The sequence below is a fragment of the Cibotium barometz genome, chromosome 31 (genome assembly GCF_041138505.1).
Source record: "Cibotium barometz isolate CiBa-2024 chromosome 31, ASM4113850v1, whole genome shotgun sequence".
NCBI lineage: Eukaryota > Viridiplantae > Streptophyta > Polypodiopsida > Cyatheales > Cibotiaceae > Cibotium > Cibotium barometz.
In genome coordinates this window covers 13,808,641-13,820,483 of record NC_141076.1, presented here as the reverse complement: position 1 = coordinate 13,820,483, position 11,843 = coordinate 13,808,641, and the positions used below count along the sequence as shown (strand labels likewise).

Sequence of the window (11,843 nt, the reverse complement as noted above, 5' to 3'; positions counted from 1 at the left end):
TCATGGATTCCCACCATCAATACCCACACGATGTTGTCAACATTGGGCAACTATGAAAATCTCTCTCTCTCTCTCTCTCTCTCTCTCTCTCTCTCTGTCTATATATATATATATATATATATATATCCAATTCGATCAAGTTTGAAAATTAAAATGAGTATAATTATTTATGGTTTTTAAAAACAATTTGATTCGATTACCATTTCAAATGGATTTTGGTTCTTCTGGGTGTAATTTAATCATGTTTCAACTTTTAATCATTTCAAATCATCAATTTTATTTTTTAAATAAATAAACAACCCCCTAAGAGAATTTATCAACCCAAAATTGTGAAGACTTGCCACAATAAAATACATCCAAAAGTTTCAAAAACAAATTCATCAATATTAAAGCTACATTTATGGTAACTTTCACATGTTACTTACAATCTTGAATATATGTCCCTGCTATCTGGGGTTGATCTTCAGACCATTTAAGCATTTCCATTGCATTGAGAAGTGGCGCATCCATAGAGTTAGCAGCAGGAACAAGGGTCACTTGCAAGGGACTTGGAAATTCTGCTTGTTGATTTCGGCAGAGAGATTGAGGTAAGGTTTCGGGGTGAGATTCCCTCAATTGCAACCTCCTGATTAACTAATAAAGAAAAGTGACGTTGAATATGGGGTACAACCTCTGCAAAGTGTAGTTCTATGTAAAAGCCACCACTTCCTCCAAAATCATCAAAAACAAAAGTAAGGTTCCTTGAAGCGTTTGTCGTTATAGCTATTGCCATGACCTTTCTAGGAGGTTTCTCCAGATCATCGGCTATGATGTTTATGTTTGAGCGTGTGGAAAGAATTGGAGTAGTTGTGTTTGCTATCCAAATTCGATCAAATGGATCATCTGGATACCTAATCAATAAACATTATAAGTATCGTAAGAGGTAATTAAAAAAAAGAGAAAATAGTGAAGGTAAAAAATCAATGTCTCGCATCTTTTTTTGAGAGCTTAAAGATTAGCACTATCAAATTAGAATGTGAAGGCTTTAGTACCCTTGCAAGGGGAGTTTATCCCTTAAAAGGGAAGGTAAGAAAAAGAGATCCACAGAATTGGGAAAGGAAAACATATACCGTTTTAATGTCTTAAAATCGTATGCCCTTTCAATGTCTAGCTTGATTAAGATATGGAGGTTTAATATAAACCCTTTTAATGTCTTGAATTCGTATGCCCTTTCAATGCCTTGACTAAGAAATCGACGTTTAGTATACGCCCTTTAAGTTTTTGTGCTAATCACTACTAGTAACAAACCCCTACGATGCTAAGGTATGAGACAAATGTATGGTGGTGTAAATTTATATACGTGATCTTTCTTTAAAAAACATAACTTAGGCATAGTATAAGGCATTGAAAGAGATAATTAGAGTATATTTTTTTAAGCAAAGATAAAAAGGTAGGCTACATTATTCCACACCCACATAAGTACAAGAGCCTAGATCGATATTAAAATTGTTAAGAGTGTGATGATAAGGTAAGGGAGTAATCACACTATGATGAAAAAATGATTTGTGTCCAATGGGTCACATAGTGTATCTCTATTGACCTAGAGATGTGGGGTAACCACATGACTAGGTTTGATATAGGTCCGAATGAACATTTGCATACCATCGTAATTGATGTGTAAACGTAGTCCATAAAGTAGTATTAATTGCAAAATTATGCCTATAAAAACCTTTTGACATCGGTATTATTGAGACTAGCAAAAATTTGGCCATATTGGCACTAGTTGCGTCCATTAGTTTTTTAGATTTGGCCATATTGGTGACTAGCCACCCTTGGGCCCATAGCATTAATATTTCCAATATTGAAGCCTTAGGAATTGGGTATGAAAATTATGAAAAACATTATGTATAAAGATTAAAAAATTACATAAGATTAAATACACAGTTTTTTTTATGAGTCAAACCATTTTATAGCCTCAAAGATTGCATTTTTAAAGGTTAATTCTGAAATTTTCCTAATTACTTGACATTAAACTTGAAAGCTTTCTAAGAAATGGGTATGATAAAAATGTGAATCATTAGCCTTCAATGATTTGAAGTAAAAATTATTGAGATAACGAGTTTAATTACATGACATTAAAACCTTAATCTTAAACCTCGATGTTGTGTAAGTAGTGGGTATGGTAGAAATGTATGTCCTTACCCTTAAATTAATAAAAATAAAAATTTATTAAGATATAAAGGTAACCTAGTTCAAATATGGATGGCCTTCAAGGATGACACCTCCAAGCTTATGGCATTCCCATGGTTGGTGAGATTATGCTTAGGATGCCACTGGATTACAAGTTAGAGGGTGTACATTGTCAATTACATAAGTATAATGGTTTCCTAGCTAGCATGTAACTTATGGTCTGGTAGAATGTAATTAATGCATGTATTTATAAAGGGAATTTTGGAACAGGCTCATAAATGAAGAGGAAGGCAAAGGAGATGATGGGAATGATGAAAAGTAGATCGGCATAGGCTATTGTTTTACTCATGATTTTTGTAAGAGCTTGGCTCAAGTTTTATATAACATAGAGATGTTATTGTCAATATAATCATGTGTGTGTGTGTACCTTATATGTGTTGTAACTTTGCTATTAGGAATTTAAGATCTCAAATTTAAGTACCTCTCTGGTGGTACCTATGGGAAGAAGGGGTAGACTGGGTTAACAGAGACGTTACCAGCCACACTATATCTCTATTAAGGTTTTGTGTGTAGATGTGAGTGGATACCTTCTTGCTTGCGAGAAGTGAAAGGTATGGCAGATGTTTGTTTTTGTATTATTTTTTGTTGAAAAATTGGTGTGTGAGTACTCACATGACTATCCACTAGATACTCACACCATGAATTTCTTGAAAAAGTCATGTATTATTTTTGGTTGAAAGATTAGTGTGTGAGTACTCACATGTGAGTATCTCCTAGATACTCACATCGTGAATTTCTTGAAAAAGTCATGTATTATTTTTGGTTGAAAGATTAGTGTGTGAGTACTCGTGCATGTGAGTATCTCCTAGATACTCACATAGTCAATTTCTTGAAAAAAAACATGTATTTTTTTTGTTGAAAAATTATACACGTGTGTACTCACATTTGACTATCTGCTGGATACTCACACTGTGAATTTCTTGAAAAAATCATGTCAAACTATTTTTTAATAATGAAAAAACTGCATCAAACTATGTTCATTATTGAAGGATTTTATGATAACCACACAATATAAATTGATCACTTAAGTTCATTGCAAGTTAATTTGGTATCAAAAGATCAATTAATTTTGATGTAAAAAACCAGAGTTACTCACAATAGTGATTATCTTAAGAATATCATGTCAAAATTATTTCATCATTTTATATTTAAGATGACATGTTATAAGAGATTTTTAGACTTCATTAGTAATGAATTTTGGGCATAAACAATCAAAGTTTTTCCACTTAAATCTTGGAAAGAAATCAACAAAAACAATCAAAGTTTTTTGCAGACATGACTATCTCAGGTCATTCACATGAGACAATCTCTAGATATTCATATCATGATTATTTTTTAATCTAGCCCAATTGTGAATGGTGCCAAAAATTTGAGACAACAATGCTTCTCAATAATGTCATCTCAATTTTGAAAGATAAGTAACAAAATTCAACATGCAAAATCAAAATTATTCATGCTCTGAATAACTTAGCCTATGAGGAAATTTGGATTCAAATTGGACCCTTTACTTAAGGATTTTTACACATTCTCTGTCTATAAAATTGGGCTCATGGAGAAATTTTAGCAAATCAACTAAGAAGTCAGCAAAGTTTGGACATTTGGAATCTACTCTTCGAGACCTTTCCAATGATATATTGCATGATGGGCAATTTCACATATTCAATAGGTCCCCAAATTTAGTGATGATGTAGCACACTACATCGACCACCAAATTTGGTGACTTCTTGAATATGTAAAATTACCCATCATGGTATATATCATTGGAAAGGTCATGAACAATAGATTTCAAATGTCCAAACTCCACTCGCTTCTGAGTCGATTTGCAAAAATTTCAGCATGAGCCCATTTTTGTAGAGAGAGAATGTGTACAAATCCTTAAAGGGCCCAATTTGAGTCCAAATTTTCCTTAATGCCAAAGGTTCATACAAAAGAAGTTTGGTCCAGAAATTGAGGTTTAGCCTACTAAAACACCTTTACATGCACTTGAGATTTGAAAATATTTTAGGACATGAAATTTCTCTAGAGGATAGCGCATCTAACTATCTTTCTACCAGGGGAGTATTGGGTCTGGTCCTTCAGCTAACACACCTTAAAGTGCATTTGCTTTGAGAGGTGTGAGATTAGTAGTGCCGATTCCATGGAGAAAATTGAGATGATAAGTGAGTGGGGGAAAGAGTTTTTAGTGAGATTAGTAGGGAGAAACCTATGGAGGAAGCTTAGATTATTCGATAAAGTGGCCAAACCAGAGAGTTTTAAGATCCCCCACAATATTTGGTGGCTTGTCAAACATTTTCAAAGGGATATACAGAGAGTATAGCTAGATAAGGACCAAGAGGCTCACTCTATCGACAAGGTCATACAATGAGAAATGTTTAGAGGCTCCCAATGGAAAGAGGAGTTGCATAAGCAGCACCTCCCATACATATGAAGATAGATATGAACTTCAGGCAGCCCCTAAACAATCAAAAATCTATAATAAAAGAAAACAAGAACTACATGTTAGATGGGCCCTAGCATGATAGAGAGACTAGGAAAGAATGCAAACCTTAGAGTGAGACACACAAGGCACGGATAAATGGGAGGTTGTTCCAAAAGCTCAAGTTCATGCACAAGCTTTGGTAGAGAGGATTCCCCCTCTAGAGCCAATCTGGTAGAGAGGATGCCCCCTCTAGAGGATTCCCCCTCTAGAGCCAATCTGGTAGAGAGGATGCCCCTCTAGATCCAATATGGGAGGATAAAAAGGAGAATGGGGAAATGCTACACATCATGGGTTAGTTGAAACCAACTCAAAAAAGGGAGAAAATCCAAGGAAAAACTTTATACAAACGAGGACATTAGCAAGAATCTGATGATAACAAATCTTCATATCCTCGCATACATGTAATTAGTGATATTAGAAGCATAATAGTGAGGTATCCTGTAAGGAGAAGCACTAAATATAGAAAACCCATCCTCTCCCATGACCTCCGGTAGAGAAGAATATCAACAAGAAAAACAATCTTAGAAAGGGGGGATAGGGAGAGAGAGTTTACAATTCATATAATCAACATTTGAGTTAGCCTAAGTATAACCCCAATCAATCGAGGTTTGGTCCAAGAGGCACGTGGAAGAAAGTGAATATCCTCATAGGTCTAAACAAAATCATGACTATTATGAGAAGCCATAGGATATTGTGGCTGATTTCTACATTATGCAAGGTCCAACATGAGTGCCGATGTTTCAAACCTATGTCTTATAGAAAGGGGAGAAATAAATGTAACAACTCAAAGGGCTCCTTTGTTGCAATGTTATCATTGTTAAGGACTTGATCAAGTAGTACAGTATACCCACAAAACAAGCTCAGTAGCAACAAGATCCACAATAAGCATTAACCAATCCATTTTTTACATGTACAAAGTGTGGAGTAGACCATGTAATCAAGGATATCCACATGCTAGAAAAGATATTGATAAATTAGGAACTTGAAATAGCTTAATTAGATAATCCCAAGGGAATTTTTAATAAAATCCAAGGGGTAGAAAAGCTACTAGCACAATGTATTTCAGACATGAGATAAGACCAAATAGAGAAATGGACATTCTAGAGCCAATTCGAGAACAAGAGAGGAGTACAAACTTAGCTCCATGGAGACATGAACTCTTGAATACAATGTTTTATAAGGGATGAGGTGTATACTCCTAGATAAGAAAATGGGAGTGAACATCTAGTTAGGGGAAGTGAGCTAGCGTATAGACCAAGGGATGCATCTAGCTTGATATATTTCTTATCTCGTCAAATGTGAGAATTTGTATTAATCCCTCACTTCATATAGCAATTATACCTTGTTGGAGGGAATGGGTTGAAGGGACTTCAAAACCACAAGTTAAACCAACACATGAACCATACGTTGATACCTCACAGCACTCAAGGGTATCATAGTAATGCTCCTTAATTTATATTATAAATCCAAGTCAATTAGTTGGGAGATTATAATGTTAGCACTCCCATCTATTAAAACAGATGTCACACAACTGTGATCCTACATGGTGGGGCATGGGTGAGCATCATTACAAAATCATGTTGGGAAAATTGGAGAAAAGGACTCAAAATTTGTCGTTAGAGTGGACGAACCTTGTCATAAATACTTTAAATGGAACATCCTCCGAGACCCATGACAATTTTGTAGCACACTAAATTGTAAATTTTTTTATATTTATATCATCCCACATTCGTAGTTATAAACTTCTTGTGCCAGCTAGAATCATATCATCCCTCATACTTGGTAGGATTTTCATTAGGAAGGCCAAGTTGGTATTTGATTGGGCTTGGATTAATTCTATTTATGAAAAAAACGTCGTTCAAAATTTGTATTTGTAAACATGGGAAATTCATCTAATGGAGGGTAACCTCTTTATAAATGAGTCAATTATCACTGACCACACCACATCAGTGGAAGTGTGCAAACTAAAAATTATTCCCAATAAGGGTAGAGAGAAATATATGATGTATGCATCTCTTCATTCTCTAGATTTTAGTGAAAACTAGATGCACATGCTATCAACAAGCGATGTACTCTCTAATTAGGGAACCAAGTATAAGAAATTGGACTCAATGAAGTAAGGTCCTTTTACTTTTGTCTTCATGATAAGATTTGAGGCTATTCATGATGTTTCCAAAGTAAATTTGTCAACCAGATCTGATAGCAAATCAATGCTAGAGGGAAGGAAGTGCTACTTGAGGTAGTATAACACACAATCCCTATCATAAAAGGATCCATACCTACAAGGCAAAGACCTTATAGGATGAATCCCAAGTATTTCACCATTGTGCAAGAAGAGAGATAAATTCATTGTGACGAGATTCATTTATGAAATTAAGAAAATTGTCACCCATTGTCATTGTGATAAATAAAAATGGAAAGATGAGAGTGTGTAGACTTGAATAAAGTCAATGCAGCTATGCAAAAATATCATTATCCATTATCGTATAGAGAGAACATTTTAGAAACAGTTCTTCATTAGGACCTCAATGGAAGGCTTCTTGGGCCCTTTTATTTGGCAGTTTAAGGGAGTCAAACCTTTTCTCTTAAGAAGAAACGTTTTCTAATTAGAAGCTTCAAAACGGCTACTTTATTCGAATTTGAATTTTGGGAGAAAATTGGAATTTAAAATCTAGCGGATAAAACCATATCATGTAACATATCTATGGAAAGCTCTTGATGTGTAGATCATGGATCTGTAATCTCCGCTCAAATCGGAGCTTGTATGTAGAAGTTATGGAGGTCCGAAATTTGTAAAATTCCCCCCTCCCCTTTTTGGAGAAAAAAGTGCACCCTTTGACCACTCTTACACCTCTCTTAAAAACCCAACATTTCAGTCCACATGGCAACCCCCCATTTGGCTATTCCTTAATCACCTTGATTAGGCTTGGGCAAATTAAAGGGCCCAAGAAGACCCCATTCACTTCCTAACGCTTGGCCATATAGCCCCCCCAAGGAACATAAAACCTAAAAAATCTTACGTATAATCTTACTGTCATGCTATAATTGACACTCTTTTTAAACTCCCCCTAAGAAAAACTATGGAATGAAGGGATGTAATGCATGAAAATAAGAGCAAATCACCATGTAAACATGATGCCTAAGTGTGTTTAGTCTCTCACACCAAGAGAATGGAAATAGCCTTCCACAAGCCAAGAAGCCATGAGCTCCAAGAAACATAAGTTTCCATTTCTAAAAATGATCATCAAAAGTTACATCCATGGTCCAAGCCCCCTCTTTTATACCTGGACTTGCCCCCATTATTAACCCTATTTAATAAAGTTCCTACTTTATTACAAACCATCCCTTCCCAAAGATTTTGTCCTCAAAATCTATAATGTGTACAATCTCAAAGTATGAGACTCTAATGTAATCAATGGGAAGTGGTTGAGAGTCCTCAAGTACATCCAAAACACATATACAATGGAAGTCCGGATGTACACAAGTCCACAAAGCTCCAAGTCCACAAAGTATGAGTGAGACTGTTATGACAGCCCTTCTAGTCGATGAAGTCCCTTGAAAATTCTTCATGTAAACTCCATAAAATGGGCTGGAAATGATATGTACACTCAGCCATATATGTCCCACATCATAGTCTTCCATTTTGATACCGAATGAAGCTTGTTGGAGTAGAATGGTAGGCCCAATAGTAGACCTTCCCAAAGCTGTCCAGAAATTACAGCATGTACCCTTCTTCGCATATTACCCAATTTGCTCAAGTAAACCATACCACTTGGCCAAGAAAATCATCCACAAGTAAGCCATATTGTTGGGCATAGTCCAATGATTGCCAAGTAGCCATATTCATGGGTAATAACCTCCATTTGGCAAGGTAGTTTCAGCACTCTAGGCCCCACCAACCTTGTGTGCTTGGGTCCTTGCAACCCATCAATAACTCTTGTGAGATAGAGCATATGCAAGCTGAAATTTCTGCATTGGTAGGCATGTCTCCATCCACAAGATTTTCCTTAACTCAACCTCCCGGGTCAAAAGGAAACTCACCATCCTCATGCACTTCATCATTGCAATCCTCCCATTCCACAATGTCATGAGAGTCATCCTTGTTCTCTTCCTTGTCCATGAGGATCATAGTGATCACCATCTTTTTTGATTTGCAAGCATGCCCGGGTGACCACCTCTCTTTGCACTTAAAGCATAGCCCTTTGCTTCTCAACTCCTCAATGTTTTGATCATCCATTGTTTGAATCTCCTTGAGATGTTGAAAGGGCTTCTTCGTACGATCACTACCCTTTTTGGCATCAATATGCACTCCATCCTTTGGCTGTCCACTCCCACATGATGTAGGAAACCTCGGAGTAGAGGATGGTAATGTGGAGATAGGATCCTTCCCAAGGTTACAAGTAGTAGTGGTTGGTTTGGGTGTGTCTATGGCGAAGGTCATGGGCTGAGACCTCTTGTACTTTGGCTCATAAAGTTCGGCTAACCTCATAGCTTCTTTGAGAGAGCTAGGCCTTTGAGCCGACACATCCGCCTTGATGAAATGTTCAAGCCCATGCACAAACTTTCTCATCTTCATGTCTTCACTCAAACCTTCCACATACATTGAAAGCTTCAAAAACCTCTTGATGTAATCTCTCACCATCATCCCCTTTTGAGAAAGCTCATACCATTCTTCATGGTATCGGTCAAGCACTAAGGGTGAAATGAAGGCCAAGTTCATCTCCCGCTTCAATCCTTCCCAAGTTGATGGCGTGTTCCCTTGTTTGACCAAGTGCCTCCACCATTGATGTGCATAATCTTCAAGGTGTAAGGAAGCAAATTGTACCATATCACGCTCACTTTTTGGGTAAAGTTGGAAATAAGTGTCAAGCTTAGTAGCCCACTCCTCCAACTCTTGTGGAGATGATCCATCACCTTTGAACTTTGATAGTGAGACTTTGTCTTTGACATCCTTAGAAGCTGTGTAGGATGGGTTGTCATGTTGGGTAGAGGGTTTGAACCTTTGCATCTTCATATACGATTCCATGAATTGCGCAAAGTCTTTGTAGTCCCTCTTGATGTCATTTGGTAACTCCATCCACTTCTCATGAGCATCCCTTTGTCTTTGGGCAAAGGACAATTGGTTCCAATCGAGTACCACCTCTTCATCAATCATGTGCATATTGGAATTAGATGGACCCGAGTGAAAAGAAGAATGAAACATGTCCTTGACAAGGGGCCTCCGTGCATCCGCCATGAATCCAAAAGTAGCATTCTTGGTGGCATGCTCATGCATTACTTTGGGAGAAACCTCTTGTGCCATAGGTAGCTTGCCTTCCCTACGGCCTTCAAAAGCTGTCCCATATTGCTTGCCTGCATGTGAAACACCATGACCACTATCAAATGAAGGTTGGCTCATTGGCCGAGCCACCCTCTCTTCCAAGACTTCCATCCTTGTGGCCATAGTATCAAGTCTATCATTGACCTCCACCCTTGTAGCCATCGTGTCCATCTTCGCATTCATTTGCATCAGCATTTGCATGATCGAATCGATGGGGATGGTATGTGACGCTTGTGGGGTGGGCTTGTGGGCACTTCCAACATTCACTTCTTCATGCACTTCCCTTGAAGTATGCCCACAAGTATCTCCCGGAGCATCTAAGATTCCTTGCTCCATAATTGCTTCTTCTCCCTCTACCTCGTCGGGAGTCAAGGTGTTATGCTTTGGTCGCCCTCTTGTCCTCGTTCCCATGGAAAGTATCGGTTTCAAAGATTTGGCTCTAACTTGAGGTAGGGATGTCCGATTGAAGTGGTCTAGAGCTTGTTGGAGAGCTAATGAGGTGTACTAGACCACTATACAAAGACCCTTAAGAGGTGAGAAGTGCTACTATTCTCTGTTTTAGGGTTTACAGGGTTATAGGCTGAAATAGTATTTTGAGCATAACTTGAGCTAGAAATATCCGAATGCAAAACTTCTTAGTTCAAATCGAAGCCCTCGATGAGTACTACGAGCCTATGTGATTAGATCTTGAAGACCTTAAAACCCCTATGACTGAATTAGGGTTTACTATTTCTGCAAAAACCCTAATTTCTACCCCAAAGAGATATCGAAACGGAAAGGTTAAGGGCTCATTGGGTAGCTCTAAGGAAGCACTAAGAGCTCGTATGATCACCTTTAATTCAGTCCAAAAAGTTTGGGACTGAATTAGGGTTTTGTAAATCTGCAATTTTCTTGCCCAAGTGACCCTTTTGTGCCCCCAATGATCCTTGCTTGTTCCCACACCTTTGTTAGCACCTTTTGCACTTCCTTTGCATCCCAAGGTCTGCAATTAATGTTTCACCAACCTCAATTGCCATGCATAGCCAAGATTTTGGAAAGAATTTCGCCATAGTCTCCTTTGTAAATGGAGCCAAATCTCAACTGAAAATGCAATTTCTGAAATCAAAATACAATGCTCTTTGCATCCCACAATGCCATGAAAGCTCTTATGCAATCTTTGTCCATCAAGGCATTAGCAACATCCACACAATATGATGGAATAGGGGCCCCATTGCCCAAATGCATCCATAAAGTCGATGTGAGGATTGTTGAGGACGCGCGTTGAAGCTTGCCGATCTCCCGGCCAAGCCCTTCTCACCCCTTCACCAAGTTTTCCTCCAAGGTGAAGGTTGAGGCCATTTCTTCACTCCGTGTACCTAATCCCTCTTTGTACCGCTTTTCCAAGGCAATCACGGCACAAAGAGTTCAAGACATTCTCCCCTTGGCCTCTCCAACCAATGCCAAGGTACCCTCACACATTGCTAGATTCTAGAAAACTTGAAGTGGTAGCAATGGTGAGTGTAGGTACAAAAATGATGTGAATGTAATGGAAGAGATCACTTACAAGTATATGGCATGACTCATGCCATTTACAATTTTCTCATGAATCAATATGCATGAATTCATGCTCATTCTCATAACTCCATTCATCAAAACAATCCAACATCAACCATCAAATCACAATGCCCTCACCATGGCATTTGGCATTTGCATAAGCATTTGTAAGACCAAAGTCAAGGCATATGTAATTGCATTCCTAGTGTCCATATAGCCTCAAAATGAGCATGTTTCCATGGCATGGTATGAGCTTGTCAAATGGCAATCCATAGCATGGAT

The 11,843-nt window shown here is 37.8% G+C and overlaps 1 protein-coding gene across 3 annotated transcripts in view; it reads right to left on the bottom strand.

Annotated features, from left to right (window-relative positions):
* Positions 1-463: 463 nt before the first annotated feature.
* The window catches only part of LOC147620533 (receptor-like protein kinase At3g21340), a 35,947-nt gene continuing 24,567 nt past the window's right edge, over positions 464-11,843 (bottom strand). Inside the window, exon 3 of one of the 3 annotated variants that reach the window (XM_086825428.1) lies at positions 464-890. In XM_086825428.1, coding sequence (XP_086681554.1) covers positions 515-890 — 376 coding nt within the window. In that variant the 3' untranslated portion in view covers positions 464-514. The remainder of the gene's footprint in view (positions 891-11,843) is intronic. The other 2 variants (XM_086825429.1, XM_086825430.1) reach the window with 2 other exon arrangements.